Source organism: Danio rerio, chromosome 5 (assembly GCF_049306965.1).
Source record: "Danio rerio strain Tuebingen ecotype United States chromosome 5, GRCz12tu, whole genome shotgun sequence".
Taxonomy (NCBI): Eukaryota; Metazoa; Chordata; class Actinopteri; order Cypriniformes; family Danionidae; genus Danio; species Danio rerio.
The window spans coordinates 730,527-750,000 of record NC_133180.1 but is presented as its reverse complement, the minus strand read 5'-3'; the positions used below and the strand labels follow the sequence as shown (position 1 = coordinate 750,000).

The 19,474-nt window shown below is 45.1% G+C and overlaps 2 protein-coding genes across 4 annotated transcripts in view; one reads left to right on the top strand and one right to left on the bottom strand.

Moving 5' to 3' along the window:
• The window catches only part of trabd2a (TraB domain containing 2A), a 49,789-nt gene extending 34,320 nt beyond the window's left edge, over positions 1-15,469 (top strand). Inside the window, exons 5-7 of one of the 2 annotated variants that reach the window (XM_068221242.2) lie at positions 4,968-5,058; positions 7,041-7,247; positions 14,270-15,469. In XM_068221242.2, the coding sequence (XP_068077343.1) occupies positions 4,968-5,058; positions 7,041-7,247; positions 14,270-14,453 (482 nt within the window). In that variant the 3' untranslated portion in view covers positions 14,454-15,469. 2 annotated transcript variants of the gene reach the window in all.
• The window catches only part of dcc (DCC netrin 1 receptor), a 402,326-nt gene that overhangs the window by 380,157 nt on the left and 2,695 nt on the right, over positions 1-19,474 (bottom strand). The window lies entirely within an intron of this gene.

Below are 19,474 nucleotides of genomic sequence, written 5' to 3'. Positions count from 1 at the left end.
TTGGCCTTTACACTGTTGTTGGACTTTATTCGTCTACTAATGCTAAAGCTGAGGAGTGGAGCGTCCAACAACAACTCCACACTCAACCTGATTAACCATGCAGCATCTGGAGGAGGCATTCCGGTGTTTTCTACAGCAGTTTAACATGAATGATGTTTGTTTTCCAGCACAGGTTACTCCAGTGTTCTGTCCTGAAGACACGTCCTACATTTAACCATGGCGGAAAATCCAGAACGGGGATATTCTGACGGGTTTACCTTCAGAAACGCTGCTGTTCCTACTGTTGATGTTATTTAGTGTTGTAGAGAAACAGCTTGGGTGGTGCAGTGGTCAGCACTGTGGCCTCACAGCACTCAGGTCACTGGTTTGAGTCTCGGCTGGGTCAGTTGGTGTTTCTGTGTGGAGTTTGCATGTTCTCCCCGTGTTGGCGTGGGTTTCCTCCGGGTGCTCCGGTTACAGTCCAAACACATGCGCTATAGGGGAACTGATCAACTACACTGGCCCTAGTGTATGAGTGTGTGTGTGAATGAGTGTGTATGGGTGTTTTCCAGTGATGGATTGCAGCTGGAAGGGGCTCCGCAGTGTAAAACATATGCTGGAATAGTTGGCGGTTCATTCCACTGTGGCGGCCGCTGATGAATAAAAGGACTGAGCTGAATGAATAATGATGTTTTGATTTCTGCTGCTCTTCAAAGAGCTTTAGCAGCTAGCGTGTCTGCTAATGTTCAGCTTAATGACGTCCATCATGTGTTAGCAGGTCTGCTAGTTCAACACACACACACACACACACACACACATCTGCTCGGCGTTTATTTATCCAGCGCGCCATCGCTAATATAAATATGACGGCGTATGGAGAGAGACTCAATTTCAGATGTGGCGTTTGCGCTAATAATGGCAGCGCAGGCTGAAGGACACAGGACTCATTCTGGAGGAGTTTCTGCACAGCGTCGCCTGCTGACAGCATGAATACACTCACTATAACACCAGCACACACACACACACACACACACACGGGCCCTTAAGAAAACACACGCTAAAAGCCTGAGCTCAGGAAGTTTTGAATAAAAGCTTTTAGGCTGTTAGTGTGTTTATCCCAGCCGTCCATCACTGCAGATCAATACGCCATTCACACACACACACACACACACACACACACACACACACACACACACACACAGCATTGAATATCGCAAAACTATAAGCATATTTCCTGACATGCTCGTTATAGTGTTAATAACTCATCTCTAATAACTGATGTCTTTTCTCTTTGTCATGATGACAGTAAATAATATTAGACTAGATATTCTTCAAGACACTAGTGTTCAGCTTACAGTGACATGTAAAGGCTTCACTAGGGTAATTAGGGTAAAGTTAGGGTAATTAGGCAAGTCATTGGATCCAAGACCAGCGATGAGATGATCCCAAGGTGTCCATATCTGGGACCAGGCCGTATCTGGAGCTGCTGCTGCGCTGTTGGTCGTGGAGAGTGGAGAGCATGAGTCTGATTCCAGTGGCGCTCCAGGGACAGACGAGTCTTCACTGAGGCCAGCTTCCAGCCTCCACCGTTGCTGCTCTGCACAAGACTTTTGGCCAGCGGAGAAATTAAAATGGTCGTGCTGAACTGAGTCTGGTTTCTCTCAAGGTTTTTTCTCTTCACTTTCATATTGGTGAAGTTTTTTCCCTCTCCGCTGTCGCCACTGCCTCGCATGGTTCAGGATCAGTAGAGCTACACATCGATGAATTTGCTCTTCAGTGTTTGGACTCTCAGTAATGATTTTAAATCACACTGAACTGAACTTAAACACTAAAATCTGAAACACACTGTTCCAGTTACTATGACCATTTATGTGAAGCTGCTTTGACACAATCTACATTGTAAAAGCGCTGTACAAATAAAGCTGAATTGAATTGTATTATGTAACGGAGGGTCTGACACAGAGGGATCCATTTGCAGTATATTTATTAAACAGAGTTTAATAACAAACAGCACACAGATGTTAAGTGTGTGCAAACTCACATAAAACACAGTTAGTCGAAGGGCTGGCGGCTGGCAAACACAAGGTGAGTATTCCGGCATGGGTCAAAGGCAGGCGGCGAGGATCAAAGTCAGGATGCAGGCTAGAGTTCAGGGCAGGCAATACAGAGTCGAGATACAGTCCACAGTTGTCAACGGGAAAGCAGGCAATGATCAGGAACCGCTCAGTAGTGTTAGCCGGGGCAGAACAAGACTTCTCACTGAACAGTAATGAGAGTGTGGCTCATATAGGTGAGTGTGGGTCGTTAGCGGGATGAGAAACAGGTGTGTGTACTTGTCAGTTTAAGTGGATACGTAATGTCTAGAAGTCCGTTAATGACCTCTGCTGGCCAGAGAGGGGAATGACTGGGACCGAGTCGGTGACATATAACAGTGGTCTGTTCTGGAGAAACTCCAACACTAATTTTGCTGAAGGGGGTAATAATATTGAGCTTAAAATGGGTTTCAAAATATTTAAATCTGCTTTTATTCTAACTGAATAAAACAAATAAAAAGAAAAGATATTAGAGGAAATACTGCGAAAAATTCCTGAATCTGTCCAACATCATTTGGGAAATATTTATTACGAAACAGTAATGAACTGTAAAAGCACGTGAACTGAAGAGCGGGAAGCGGGTACTGCCGGGAAAAACTGGAGTGTTGGTTGGAATGATTATGATTTATCCCTTAATCGAGCAGATCTACCCCAGTGTACTGTAGATCTGGATGATGCCTCTTCATGAACTGACACACACTGATCACATCCAGACACATCCGACCTGAACCAGGCCAATGCAGTCCTGCAATACCAACATCATCTTCAAGCCTATCAAGGAGAATATTATGATGGACTGTATCAAAAGCAGCACCGAGGTCCAATAACACTGAGAGAGAAATGCATGATCAGACGACAGGAGGAGGTCATCATGTGGAACTCCCGTTAAGGCCCGTGCACACAGAGACATTTTTTGCTCACGTTTTTCATCGACGTTTAACGCCTCGTAACTAAATAAAGGGCGTCAATGTGATCGTATAGACCAACGCGCAAAACGCCAGGCGCAAAAGCGTCATTTAAAAAGAAACGCCTCATGCTCGGTTTTGTATTTGACGCACTGCGTTAAAACCTTCTCCTCCAATCAGATTAACCCTTCAGTTCATGTGCATGGAGCTGCTGAAGTTACCGTGAACAGCACTTGGAGGTGCTCAAGCGCAAAACTGTCCATGCAAGTGTAGCAGTTTTACTCTGGTTGTGTGTTTTTTCCCAATAAGACAACAGCGACATTGGAGGTCTCAAATTTGGTTTATTCTGCAAAAAACACAGAGAGCACAATAATATGCCGAAAACGTCTCTCTCTTTTCCCACTCAGGCTCGTTAGCGGAGCGAGAGAGCATGCAACTAATTCAGTCAGCGGCGAATTCAACACTGAAGATGGCGCTGCCTGCCCACACATTGCATGAGTTGCTGTGTGCGCCACTAATATGTGCTCTCCATAAACATTTGCCAACATGGTTCCGCATAAAAAACATCTCCATCAAAACTATATACAGTACATTATAATTAAGAAAAGAAAATATAAAACAAAAGTAGTAAAAAGTAAAGCTTTGATGAAGTTCACTAATAATTTGCATTTGTATATTTTATACTTATTAGCTCAGCTACACGAGCGCACATTGAAGGCCCAGATTCGGCGATATGATCGTGGAGCTGCTTACTGCTCTGCTGAACACTTCTTCATCGCTAGAGCTGGAGCTGCTGCTTGAACCATCCATGCTTGTTCAAGTCTCCAGTAACTTTAACAACAAGCATGTGAACTTCCTCTCCTACTCTTCTTCTGTGTTACAAGCGGGTGTCGGAAGCTTAAAGTTGTGTAGCGCCATCTAACGTCAAGGAGTGATTTAGCAGACTCTTCTGCTCGACGCCAGTGAAAATCGATCGGGCTTGAATACGGAAAAACGTCTCATAAAACGCTGACGATAAACACAAACGAGAAGCGTCCCGGTGTGTAGGAGCCTTTAGGAGGGCTGATTCTGTGCTGTGAACTGCTCTAACTCCAGACTGACATTTCAGAAATATGTTGTTTTGTAGGATCACAGTTGAGCAGATGCCACTCTCTCCAGTGCCTCTGACAGAGACGCAGGGGAAATGGGTCTGTAATTGACTAGCTCTTTGGGCTCAAGCTGTGCTTTTAGTAATAAGAAGTTATCAGTCATCCAGTGTTTAATATCAGCTATTCAATCTGTTAACTGGCGGCATGGTGGCGCAGTGAGTAGCACAATCGCCTCACAGCACTCAGGTCTCTGGTTTGAGCCTCAGCTCAGTTGGTGTTTCTGTGTGGAGTTTGCATGTTCTCCCCATGTTGGCGTGGGTTTCCTCCGGGTGCTCCAGTTAAAGTCCAAACACATGCGCTATAGGGGAACTGATCAACTACACTGGCTGTAGTGTATGAGTGTGTGTGTGTTTCCCAGAGATAGGTTGCAGCTGGAAGGGCATCCGCTGTGTAAAACATATGCTGGAATAGTTGGTGGTTCAATCCGCGGTGGTGACCCCTGATTAATAAAGAGACTAAGCTGAGGGAAATGAATGAGTGAATCTGTTAATTATAAATTCACACAAGTTATCAGGTGAATGGACAAACCAGCAGGCTGTGTGTGTGTGTGTGTGTGTGTGTGAGTGCTGCTCTAGACTGTAGTTTCAGACATATACTGGAGTTTGGTTGACAGACAGATGCATGATGGGTAATCAGACTGACAGCAGAGCTTTAGATCACACAGACAGGAAGTTGATCATGACCAGAGGCAAACTGACAGTCATGTGACCCGCACTTCCTGTAACTTGACAACCGTGAAACAGCGCTACAGTAATGACATATAACATTACACACTCTTCCGCACTGCAGGCTGTGTGTGTGTGTGTGTGACACACACTGACTGTGGAGTGTTTGTGTTTCAGGGCATTTTCTGGGGAATAACTCTGTGATTGACGTCCTGCGGAGAGAAGGATACGAGGTAGAACACACACCTGCTGGACAACCACTGCACAGGTAACACACACACACACACACACACACACACACACACACACACAGATCTTTGTGTTGTTTTGGTTTTTTGGTCTCCAAAAACACAATCTGCTGATAAGCCCCGCCCACAGACTCATCTCATTGGTCCAAAGTCATGCTACACAGTTCCTGATTGGCTGAGAAAACTGAACTTCACTGCACTCTGAGTTTATTTACACTGCAGACAAACTGTGTGTGTGTGACCGGCTGATCCTAGAGCAGTTCTCCTGTCACTCTTAATGAGCGACAAGGCCTCCTTATACACACACACACACACACACACACACACACACACAGCTCATAATGAGCGTCCCGCGGGTCCGGCCGTGGTCAGAATGGGGCCATTGTGTGCCGAGCTCATGGGCTTCATCAGAATATATGCAGAAATATGAGCAGTGTGTGTGTGTGTGTGTGTGTGTGTGTGTGTGTGTGTGTGTGTGTGTGTGACAGACTGTTCAGCCTGCAGAGGAGCTGATGTGTGTTTCAGACAGTTACACTTCCAGCAGGAACACCAGAGTTCAACACACACACACTTTTACTAACTCATATCTGCACACACACACACCAGTGCGCACACACCCTCTGGCGCTGCTGTTTTGTTTTCTGCAATATGAATATAATTCACCTCATAACTAGAATATCTCTCTGCTAAACTCACACTGCCTGCTGCTCTCGGGGACTCTGCTACTCTTACTTCACTACCATACTGTATTCAAACTCAAGCAGAATATTGAGCAGGGGGCGGGGTTAATGTTGAGCCCCGCCTCTTTTACTCCCAGCAAAAACTAAACACAAACACAATGTGTGAAAGCTGCGCTGTCGATATATTCAGCGTATTAAAATACAGATATAGTCATTAAAATACCAGTTCACTGACCAAACAGAAAGATCAGACACGTCATCATAAAATAATCACCACAAATAATTACAAAGTACACACTCACTCAATCAGCTCAGTCCCTTTATTCATCAGGGGTCACCACAGAGGAATGAACCGACAACTTATCCAGCATACCTTTTACACAGCGGATGCCCTTCTAGCTGCAACCCAGTACTGGGAAACACTCATACACACTCACGAGAACATGCAAACTCAAACCAGACTCAACCCAGAGACCTTCTTGCTGTGAGGCGACCGCGCTGACCCGAACTACAAAATTTCTAGGGAAATGTTCAATATTTTAGGTTTTTAACATCATTTACTCTTATTCCCCCACACATTCACTCGTGCTGTATTAATGTTTGGAGCGTGATCTTCAGGTATTTTCTCAGATTAACTGAAATCTCAGTGTTTGAGATTAGTGAACGCTGTCTGCATCCGTCAGTGGAGATCTGATAATGTGAGCTGTTATGGTGAGATGAAGCCGTCCGTCCTCACAGAAACACACACATCAGCATCAGGAGTGTGTTCAGCTGAAGGAGACCTCCATTATGGAAATGTGCCGTCTGGCTCCGCCGCCGATAATTTGCATCGTGTTTGCGTTGGTAATGTAACAGAGCGAGTCTGATCAGAGACCAAAGCCAACAGCACACACTCAATCATAACCACCATCATTCTGCTCTGTCATCGTGATCATGTCAAATGATCATCAGTGGCCGCAGTACTATAGCATACGGGATATTAGAACAAGAAAAAATATTCATTTATATATTATATTTATTAAGACAAACTCCAATAAAGGGTCAACTGTGTGTGTTAGAAACCAGTGTGTTTATGACAATACAAACAACTAAATATTCTGATTAAAAATGCCAAGCAGGATCATTCAGAAACACACACTCACTAGTGAAGAACAAGAGAACGAGGCCTCGAGTCTCGACACATCTCAGTTACACCACGCTAACATGAAAACAAACCTGGCGAAATATACCCATAACATCAATCTCCACATCGGTATTCGTCTTATTGTCATTTATTGACATGGTGTGTGTGTGTGTGTGTGTGTGTGTGTGTGTGTGTGTAGACGGTCAGGCTGGAGGTCTGCAGATCCCGCAGACACAGACGCAGCGCTGCAGCCGTTCCTCCACCACAGCAGGCATCATGAGCTGCAGCTTCTGGAGGGTCTGGAGCTGCTGGAGAAGGTGGAGCACAAGCTGAAGAAGAAACACCGCAGAAACAAGCTGAAGAAACAGCGGCAGTTCAACGACCTGTGGGTGCGCATGGAGGACAGGTGCGCATACACACACACACACACACATCAGTTCAGTTACACACACTACTGTTACCATGGTGACAGACACTTCTAGTTGTTTTCTGAGGTCACTTTATTTTCATTAGAACCTTCACAAAAATACTGTGGGAAAAACACGAGCGTCGGTCACCGGTCGAGTTTTGAATCCGAGCGCCATCACCGGTCGAGTTTAGAATCCGAGCGTCAGTCACCGGTCGAGTTTAGAACCAGAGCGTCGGTCACCGGTCGAGTTTAGAACCAGAGCGTCGGTCACCGGTCGAGTTTAGAATACGAGCGTCGGTCACCGGTCGAGTTTTGAATCCGAGCGTCGGTCACCGGTCGAGTTTTGAATCCGAGCGCCATCACCGGTCGAGTTTAGAATCCGAGCGTCAGTCACCGGTCGAGTTTAGAACCAGAGCGTCGGTCACCGGTCGAGTTTAGAACCAGAGCGTCGGTCACCGGTCGAGTTTAGAATCCGAGCGTCGGTCACCGGTCGAGTTTAGAATCCGAGCGTCAGTCACCGGTCGAGTTTAGAATCCGAGCGTCAGTCACCGGTCGAGTTTAGAACCAGAGCGTCGGTCACCGGTCGAGTTTAGAATCCGAGCGTCAGTCACCGGTCGAGTTTTGAACCAGAGCGTCGGTCACCGGTCGAGTTTAGAATCCGAGCGTCGGTCACCGGTCAAGTTTTGAACCAGAGCGTCGGTCACCAGTCGAGTTTTGAACCCGAGCGTCGGTCACCGGTCGAGTTTAGAATCCGAGCGTCGGTCACCGGTCAAGTTCTGAAGCAGAGCGTCGGTCACCAGTCGAGTTTTGAACCCGAGCGTCGGTCACCGGTCGAGTTTAGAATCCGAGCGTCGGTCACCGGTCGAGTTTAGAATCCGAGCGTCGGTCACCGGTCGAGTTTAGAATCCGAGCGTCGGTCACCGGTCGAGTTTAGAATCCGAGCGCCGTCACCGGTCGAGTTTAGAATCCGAGCGTCGGTCACCGGTCGAGTTTAGAATCCGAGCGTCGGTCACCGGTCGAGTTTAGAATCCGAGCGTCGGTCACCGGTCAAGTTCTGAAGCCGAGCGTCGGTCACCGGTCGAGTTTTGAACCAGAGCGTTGGTCACCGGTCGAGTTTTGAACCCGAGCGTCGGTCACCGGTCGAGTTTAGAATCCGAGCGTCGGTCACCGGTCGAGTTTAGAACCAGAGCGTCGGTCACCGGTCGAGTTTAGAATCCGAGCGTCAGTCACCGGTCGAGTTTTGAACCAGAGCGTCGGTCACCGGTCGAGTTTAGAATCCGAGCGTCGGTCACCGGTCAAGTTTTGAACCAGAGCGTCGGTCACCAGTCGAGTTTTGAACCCGAGCGTCGGTCACCGGTCGAGTTTAGAATCCGAGCGTCGGTCACCGGTCAAGTTCTGAAGCAGAGCGTCGGTCACCAGTCGAGTTTTGAACCCGAGCGTCGGTCACCGGTCGAGTTTAGAATCCGAGCGTCGGTCACCGGTCAAGTTCTGAAGCAGAGCGTCGGTCACCAGTCGAGTTTTGAACCCGAGCGTCGGTCACCGGTCGAGTTTAGAATCCGAGCGTCGGTCACCGGTCGAGTTTAGAATCCGAGCGTCGGTCACCGGTCGAGTTTAGAATCCGAGCGCCGGTCACCGGTCGAGTTTAGAATCCGAGCGTCGGTCACCGGTCGAGTTTAGAATCCGAGCGTCGGTCACCAGTCTAGTTTTGAATCAGAGCGTCGGTCACCGGTCGAGTTTAGAATCCGAGCGTCGGTCACCGGTCGAGTTTAGAATCTGAGCGTCGGTCACCGGTCGAGTTTAGAATCCGAGCGTCGGTCACCGGTCGAGTTTAGAATCCGAGCGTCGGTCACCAGTCTAGTTTTGAATCAGAGCGTCGGTCACCGGTCGAGTTTAGAATCCGAGCGTCGGTCACCGGTCGAGTTTAGAATCTGAGCGTCGGTCACCGGTCGAGTTTAGAATCCGAGCGTCGGTCACCGGTCGAGTTTAGAATCCGAGCGTCGGTCACCGGTCGAGTTTAGAACCAGAGCGTCGGTCACCGGTCGAGTTTAGAATCCGAGCGTCGGTCACCGGTCGAGTTTAGAATCCGAGCGTCGGTCACCAGTCTAGTTTTGAATCAGAGCGTCGGTCACCGGTCGAGTTTAGAATCCGAGCGTCGGTCACCGGTCGAGTTTAGAATCTGAGCGTCGGTCACCGGTCGAGTTTAGAATCCGAGCGTCGGTCACCGGTCGAGTTTAGAATCCGAGCGTCGGTCACCAGTCTAGTTTTGAATCAGAGCGTCGGTCACCGGTCGAGTTTAGAATCTGAGCGTCGGTCACCGGTCGAGTTTAGAATCCGAGCGTCGGTCACCGGTCGAGTTTAGACTCCGAGCGCCGGTCACCGGTCGAGTTTAGAATCCGAGCGTCGGTCACCGGTCGAGTTTAGAATCCGAGCGTCGGTCACCGGTCGAGTTTAGAATCCGAGCGTCGGTCGAGTTTTGAATCCGAGCGTCGGTCGAGTTTTGAATCTGATTGTCAGTTACAGTTCAAGTTTTGGATCTGTATTTTTTAAGAAACGTATATTGTCTTGTAAGTGAGAAAGTATTGAGTTATTTTAATAGTTGCTTAAAAAAGTAATCTGATTATGTAACTGATGTCACTTTCCTAGCACTGATCAGAGGTCAGTATCGGGTTAAACAGGTTTCTGTGTGTGTGAATTGCTTCTCATGTTGTGTGTGAGTGATAGCCAGATAAAGCTGAGATATAGTGTGTATGTCCTGCGGCTGCCGGACACTGAGACTCCTGAGAGTGTGTGTGTGTGTGTGTGTGTGAACACGTCCAGGCCTGCACCACTCCAGCACTCACAGAAACACATTCCTGACAACAGCATCCAGAAACACTCAAACAGCAGATCAGCACACCACAGTCAGGGTTTGATCAGCACAGAGACGAGCAGACGGTGAAATCACGTCGACCGTCATGTCACTCTCAATCTGGATCAATGAAAATATCAGACATTAAGAGTCCTCCTGTGTCTGATTTAAGACTTTGTAGACATTTAGACTAGAATCAGTCAGCATTTCCCAGAGCAGCAGCAAGTATAGTGTTGTGTTCAGCAATCATGAGTCAGATTCAAGAGGGTTTCTGCTTAAAGCAAGCAGAATACTCTGACCATGGAGGAGCAGAATACTCTTGTTTTTGCTTTAAAATAAGGTTATTTTGCTTGCTTTTAAAGGAAAAATGTTTAGTTTTTGACATATCTCAGAGGGTTTTTCTCTGCTGAGCTTCATTCGTGTTCTGGACGTTTGCTTGAGTTTACTTTAGGAGTCGCCCACGTGTTTCTGAGTGAAGAAATGAAAGTCTTCAATAAACAGTTTCTGAAAGCGCAGCAGGGCCCGGGTCAGGCCCAGACGCCCAAAACAAACACAGACCCAGAGTATAGAGAGGACTTATTCCAGCTCTGTGGAGGGAAACGAGACGCTGGCGCATGTGGAACCTCCACACACACACACACACACACACACACACACACACACACACACACACACACACACACACACACACACACACACACACACACACACACACACACACACACACACACACACACACACACACACACGGTGATGTTTCAGTAGAGCACTTCACACACACTGCTGAAAGATTGACAAACAAACATCATCAAATACGAGACAGACTCAGATTCTCTCATGACAACACTAGCTGTGCATCCATCCAAAGATGAGAATTACCTATGCACAAAGCTGTAATATCAGCTGATCATCAGAGAGATGAGCGTCTCCATCAGTGCTGCACAGATCTGACTGAGAGCAGTGGAGTGTGCTGCACTGTGGGGATTCTCCACTGTGCTGTTTGTTCTCCTCTAATAAATGAGTCTGAACACCAAGACCAAACGCAGTGAACACGGTGAATGTGGAGTCTTCTGGAGGACTGAGACAGGAGCGCAGACAAATGATCAAGACAGTTCTAGAGGGAATATTAATAATACTGAAGCACTGTGATGACTGATGGAGACAATTGTCAATGCAGTGTGTGTCTAAAGTGCGCATATCAACAGGTGTGTGTGAAGCGGACTGAGACTGAGTGCAGTGTTATTGAGTCTTCGACAGAATGATCTGTCCATCAGGCTGTGATAGACATCAGGCGTCGCTCGCGGGTGGATGTTGACACAGATGGAGGATCTGAATCAGACGCTTTATTTATGTTCCAGTCCGTCCACACACACTGCACACCCACATTTATTTTCCCTCTTTCAGCGTTTAGTGTGGCTTCATATTTCATCAAGGCACAGATTCAGCCGGCGGCTCACCTGACTGCAGACGCTGAGCAAAACCACATGTTAAAAGCTCCTCTGATGCTCACTAACCCGTCTGGAGCTCCAGCAGATCCTCCGGCTCGCTGCGTCTGATCTGGAGCTCAGAGAACACCGCGCTGCTCTCAGAGAACTCTCATCTCACTGCTCCTCCCGAGATAACTGTGGAGCTTCACCACTGTTCAGTACATCCAGCTGATCTCACAGTGTGCCGCGAGACCTTGAGCTTAGCATAGATCATTGAATCGGATTGGACCATTAGCATCTCACATAATTTTAGATGAAATGGAAAAAAATGAAAAGTGTGTGCTGATTCGTACAGGAACTATACTCTCATTCTGGCGTGATTATCAATTAAATTTACTGACGAAGCATGACTGCAGCAGCGCGATGATATTAAACCAGCTGGGAACTACTTTCAGGCTCTGTGTAACATCACGGCACTGCTGGTTCAGATTATTACGCCAGAATGAGAGTTCCTATATTTATTTCAGCCTACAACATGGCTACTTTTCATTTTCTGTCGATCTTCTAACATGATGTAACTAGACACGGGTCAGTATACGTTTCTGACGGTATGATAACCATTAATAAAACATCACGGTTTCCCGGTATTGTGATTACTGCTCTAAAAGAAATTCATTTTAAATCCCATGATGCACCACGAGAGAATTTATGAATGTGAGTGCAGCATGCGTCACGTCATCATGATTAAATGGCGGATGTAGGACGTTCGAGCTTCATTCATACAGTATAGATCACACTTTTCAAACGGCCGAGTAAAGTCATGTTGTAATGCAGCACCCCTACTGTAGGCGAATCTGGACACAGCCAATACATTTGATTTTCAGAACCATGTATAATATTGTAAAGCAGTGAACATGTCTGGCTGATAAGGGTGTCACGATTTCCATTTAAATCGAAATCGATCGAAATTCATGCTCAATTTTGATTATCGAATCAAAAAATAGAATCGATGCTGCCACGCCCCCATGTCACATCAGCTTGGCTTGCCATGCAGGAAAAAAACACGCATGTTGAACTGCAGACGCAGGAGACCCGTCGACAGAACTGAAACCCTCTCCTCTTTCACTGAAGTCGCCGGTGTGGAAGTATTTTGGATTTTCAGTGAGTTATGTTGACAAAGCACAGTTTGCAAGCTCTGCTATGTACGCATTAGGGTTGGGCCGATAGAAGATGGGCGCATCGCGATCCTCCGCCCCGCACCCGTTGCAAATCCGCTCGCGAAAAGTACACACTCAGGCCCTGTTTACACTAATATGTCTGTGTTTTTAAATGGATTTTAGAACAACAATGATCCACATCCACACTGGCGTGTAGCATTTCTGAGCAGCCCTCCTTCCTCACTACCGCTGAAAACACACATCACGTGACCACACACACTCATTCACACACAGACGCACACACAGTCATGCGCTCGAGACAGCAGGTCCAGGCAGTCAGCGGGTCAGTAGACTGCTTCAATCTTTCACTTTCACACTTGTACTTAGTCATTTTAGCGAACACCTCAGATACTGTTGGCTGGTTCCTGTTGGTTGTGCGTCTTTTTTACCGATGCCATTATAACGACACAGATCACTGCCTATTCACGAGTCCCGCAGAAAAAGCGATTGACAGGTGGTAATTATGTGTGCATCTTGCCTTTATTCATTTACTGTATGATTTGTTTATGGGTAAAACAAAGACCATGCAGGTCAGGTAGTTTAAACGGTAGGCTACTAATAATTAATTCAATATTTATTAATTAATTATTTATAATCGAAAATCTAATCGAACCGTGACTTTAGTATCGAAAATGTAACCGAATCAAGGATTTGGAGGATCGTGACACCCTTACTGGCTGAATAATGAAAATGACTTGACTTCTTCTGTCTTCATTAGCATCTAAAACACAGATTTCTGAACAATTTAGACGGGCATCTTTAGAGATCTGCTGGCGATACTGTTAGTCTAATAAAAAAAAACGTAAGGCAAGTGTATTTCTATAGCTCATTCCATACAGTGGCAAATCAAAGTGCTCTACATAAACAGGAATCAAAGAAACAAGTGTAAATAAAGCAAAAACAAATAATATCGAGACAGTGTAAATACAGTTTTCCATATTGCAGAACACCGCTGTATCATATTTTCTCACTTTACTCTGGGACTTGCCCATTCTGGAGATCACCCCCCCACCCCTGTGGACTTTTTTGGTACCTATTAATCTACTGGACGTCTCCAACAGATGACATTTTTCACCTACAATTGAAAAGTTAAGCTTTACAGCTCTAATGACGTGCCCCCCAATTCTAACTTCCGTCTGGAAGTAAATTGCACGGCCTCTAATGTCTGCCTCCTCCCTGGAGTAGATTGCTTTAGCTAGCCAAACGAAAAAGGTCTTGATTTCAGCCACCCCCCCGCCCAAAACTTTATCTATGCCACCTCAAAATATATCTGGGAGCATTTGTGCGAGTGCGTGAAATTGGTGCCGTGCGAGCGGTTTCACTGCTAAATGTTCACCACACACACAGATTCACGCGCTCAGGAATGATTATGCGCATATCTAAAATTAGCATAAAAACAGGTGGATGGAAACAAATCTACTGTTGATGATGAAACCACTGTCATGACTCTAGCTACATTAGAATAATCCAGTATATTCACTGCTCTCTCTCTCTCTCTCTCTCTCTCTCTCTCTCTCTCTCTCTCAGTGTGACAGCCGAGGCTCCGCCCCCTCTCATCCACATCATCAACGGTTACATCACAGTCCAGACACACCCACAGGAGCACGAGAGAGCCAATCACGACAGGACGTTTTCAGGCTCCTCCTCACGGACAGGCCCCGCCCTCAGTGCGCTGGCTGTGTGTGTTCAGATGCTCAGACTGCTGCTGTGATGAACAGATCCTGAAACACAGTCGTGACCTCATTTCCTGAAGAGACACTTCCTGTACATAGCAGATGTGTATTATAGATGACATTAGAGTTCTGGATGTTTGTTTAATTATAAATATATATAAAGAAGAGTTGTTATGTTGCTGTGATTGAATCATCATCATCTGACCAGCGTCCCCACACCGGCCTTCATCATCAGGAGCAGCTGCAGTGTTTGGGATATACTGTGAGGAATACAGCCGCATTATACTGGGGAAATCAGACATATTATTGAGATGACCATACATCTAACCTGCAAATAGAGGAGGGCGATGTGACAAACATATCCCCCAGATCACCACTATATCCTGATTCTTCCTGATGCTGGATTTCTGATCTTACAGCAGCTGCTCGATACACACCTCTACTGTTTGCTCAATAGACTTATTTTAATCGAGCTGAAACACAACTCTCATGACAACTGAACAGTTTCATGTTCAGTCCACTTACATGTGTAAAAACTTAGTCCCTTCATCTTGTCCCAACACAAATCAATCAAGCTAACTTAATTGTTTCTATAGATTTAAGTGCATTAAACATAAAAAAATTTAAGTTGCCCCCCCCCAAAAAAAAAAAACAGAAGAATTGTGTTATTCCAACTCAGTTTAAAGAAGTAGTTTGAACAAGCAGCAGGATATGTTGAGTGAATGAACACATAAACATGAACAGTTGTGTGTGTGTGTGTGTGTGTGTGTGTGTGTGTGTGTGTAAGTTTGTGGTCTAAATGGACTCCTAGAGGAGTCTTTCGAACTATCAGCAGCCAACAACTGTTCCCTCAGTGTGTGTGTGTGTGTGTGTGTGTGTGTGTGTGTAATATTCTGCAAATTGTTGGAAACCACTGACATTCATAGTATGAAGCAAATACCACTAAAGTAATTAATTATGTTCTCTAAATGTTTCTCTAAATATCTTCGTTTGTGTTCAACTGAAACATTAAAACCCTCAAACCGGGCTGGCACAAGTCAAGCGTGAGCAAATGATGACAGCATTGTATTTTTGGGTGAACTGACCCTTAAATGGTGTTTTTTAGTCTGCTGTGCCTTTGCAGGCCCGTCATGATGAGGATGTTTTGTTGTGTCATATATTGTCACAGAAATTAAGATATTGATGTAATTTTGTGATCATCTTATGCCATTGATTGGTCCTACAGTGTAGCTGCATGATGATGCAAACATCCTTAAACACTTTAAAATACATTTCATTCCTTTAGATTCAACTCTCACTGGCCACTTTATTAGGTACACCTCACTATTACCAGGTCTGATCTCCTTTTGCCTTCAGATCTGCCTTAATCTTAGAGATTCAACAAGCTACTGGAAATATTCCTCAGAGATTTTGCTCCATATTGTCATGATAGCATCACACAGCTGCTGCAGATTTGTCGGCTGCACATCCATGATGCCAATCTCCCGTTCCACCACATCCCAAAGCTGCTCTATTGGATTGAGCTCTGGTGACTGTGGAGGCCATTTGAGTACAGTGAACTCATCGTCATGTTCAAGAAACCAGTCTGAGATGATTGAGCTTTATGACATGCTGCGTTATCCTGCTGGAAGTAGCCATCAGAAGATGGAGACACTGTGCTCATAAAGGGATGGACATGGTCAGCAGCAATACTCAGGTAGGCTGTGGCGTTGATGCTCAATTGGTACTAATGGACCCAAAGACAATCTCCCCCACACCATTACACCACCACCACCAGCCTGAACCGCTGATACAAGGCAGGATGATCCATGCTTTCATGTTGCTGAGGCCAGAACCAGTAAGAGCAGAACCAGTCTGCATCAGCTGAACCTGCATCATCTCTGTAGGGTCGTGCCGGCGTGTTTCAGTGTAGCATCATTTTACAAAGTCAGATTGGTTGAAATATTTTGAAATCATACAATCCTCTCTAATTCACCAAACGCCTGATGTAGCAGAGGTTGCTGCTTTGTATTGATCAGGATTGAAGTGCAGTTGAGTTTAATATTAACCCGCTGCAGCTTCAGCCGCTAATACAGCAAATAAACGTTGTGTTCGCATCACCACGTTAAGCTTTCCAGTAAAAAAACAATCAGAAATCAGTGTCGAATCAGGCAACAATTGCATGTAGAATCCCGATCAGTGCACCAGCAGCGATGATGATAACACTGATAGTGTTCTGCTGTAGTGCGCAGCAAGGATATGAACATCAGTGGCTTTATACAGGATGAAGGAGGCTTTCTCATCTCCTCTGTGGTGTTTAAGGCGTTGATAAAATGCATTTAATTTATTCAATAGATCATTTGAGTCGATCTAAATGTGTTTATGTGGCTGTTTTAGGCAGAATGAAAGTCATATTCCTGATATAGGGCATTACACTGCAAAACCGGCTGCTTTTACTAAGAGTGTTCAACTAGAAATAACACAGCAACTCCTAAATCCTCTAATCAAGACGCATTATCTAGACAAGCAAAACACAGAGTCTTGTTTTAAACAATATTACATGGAAAATGAAGTGAGTTAAAAACAAGTGAAATAATCTGCCAATGATCCAATGTCCAAGAAAAGACAGGGGTATTCTGCTTGCTTTAAGGAGAAACTCTCTTGATTCTGACTCATGATTGCTGAACACAACACTATATTTGCTGCTGCTCTGGGAAATGCTGACTGATTTAAGAGTTTGTAGACATTTAGACCAGAAACAGACACAAGCTCTGGGTGGAGAAGCCTGTTTTGCAGTGTGCAGTAATCGTGAGATGATTTTGGACCGTGGACAGAGCTCTTCACATGTCTCCTGCAGTCTTTAAAGGGCCATGAAACCCCCTCGTTTCAGCAGGGTGTTTCACACCTCTACTTTGGAAAAAGTCAGAAAAGTGGGCGTGTCCAGCTCTGCTTAGGGGGAATGTCGGAGGAACTAAAGGGTGAGGGTGTGGGAGTGTCTATTTGGGCACCTGCTGAGTTTCAGAGTCAAAAAACACACACACACACACACAGGGGAGAAAGTGACTGTGTTTACATGGACATCTGTAGTGGAATTATTTGCCAAATTATTAAATGGTGGACTTTAACTGCAGTTTGGCTCTTTCATTCAGGGAATTCATTCATGCCCCTCGCGACAAACTAGATATTTGATTGGAGGATCTGCTCTAAGCGTGTATTTTTCATGCAATGTTTGATACCGCACGGCGAATGAGAGAAAAAAACCCTCCGCATTTCCCGGAAACTTAGATGCACACGGCAGGTAGCGTCAGAAAGCCGCGTGTGTTATTCCGGTCACTAAATGCGATGAAAATCCTACACAAGGTTAAAGTTTGGTTGTGGTGCTAACATGTTTACACTCGGTGCAATAGTTTGTTCGATACGAATAGAAATAGAATAGTCGATAGCAACTAGAGCTGCGTCTTTATTAAGAGGAGACTAAAGCGAATCCGGATCTCAGCGTTTGCAGATGAGAACAGCTCTCAGGTAAACAATAATCCTCCTTAGACACGTAAGTTATTGTTGTCGAGCGTCGCGTACACTGTTAATCCACACGTGACTCCAGCTGAGCTCTCACAGAGAGAAAATGAAAACAAAACTTCACTGCAGCAAACTATAAAAGCAACACTTCACGCTTGTTCTGCCAACACAACGTGGCGTCTCTGTCGTCTAAACACTGTGACAGTAATGAATATTAATGAAGCTGCACAATAGAGCGCGCTGATTGGTTTGACCCAAGCTTTACTCATGCATTAATGCAGCACACTGTAAGATGTAATAAGACACACTCTGGCACAGACGTCCAGTCTGCACGCTGGAATACACGCTATTATCTCACGACCGTGACGCAGCTTCAAAAATTCGTTTCAAACCGGAAGTACGAATTTGCTTGAAATAACGCAAAAACAACCAATTTACACTTTTTAGTGAAATATAGGTGTCCTAATAGTGTTTTCAGCAGTGTGGGACACATATACTACTGTCAACAGCTCAACACATGTGTTCTGGTGTTTCGTGACCCTTTAAGGACACACGTGGATTAGCCTCATGTATAGACGGATGTTCAGACTCTACAGGTTCTGCGGGAAACATCAGCTAGTGTCTCGACTTGCTGGAAAACATCTTTATTTAGCCACTTTAATACATCATTGACTGAATTATGATTCTGAATAAATGTGCGAGGGGTTTATATCGGTCAATGATACAAGTCCAGTGTTCTTACAAGTGAAAAACTAAAGGTTCAGGTATGATATGCTACACCAAACACTGCCATACACCATATTACTGTCTTATCCAGACCATCACATGCCACTCATACAATATATCAGTGTTTCTCAACTGGTGGGTCGCGGGAACATTTTCAGTGGGTCGCGGAGTGTGTGGTAAAAAAACAACAACAACAAAAGTTAAACTTTCTACTTATTTGCTTATACTAGACTTTTATTTTGAAATGCGTGCGCGACAACCCTACTGTTTGACATCTGAAATTTCATGTAATTATAGCAACAAATATGTCGAAGCCCAAGTAGGACCCCGAACATGTAAAGTATGGATATATATTTATATATATATATATATATAGACGACAAATAAGACTTAAAGCCTTAGTGTCATATGTAGTGAGGTGCTCCCTAAAGAGAGCATGAAACCTTCTAAAACAACATTTAGAAACCAGAAAACATGTTTTATTAACAGTTTATTATTAACAGTATTTGTCAATTTTACTTTGTAATATTTCTATTATTTGATCCATTTTGTTAAATGACAGCAGTAAAATTTTATTTAAAAGTTTATTTGTAAGTCTTGGTGAATTTCTTATGATTTATCTGTCACTACTTGTGTATGTTAACAAACAAATACAAATGAAGTATAATTCCCAAAACTGTATTATAGTTCCCAAAAATTTGGGTCGGGGCTTGATGACCATGTAAAAATTTGGGTCCCGTGGCCAAACCAGTTGAGAACCCCTGCAATATATGATGATCACACTCTTCAGAACACATCAGAGCTCATTCTTAAGAAGATTTCATTCAATTACACTCAT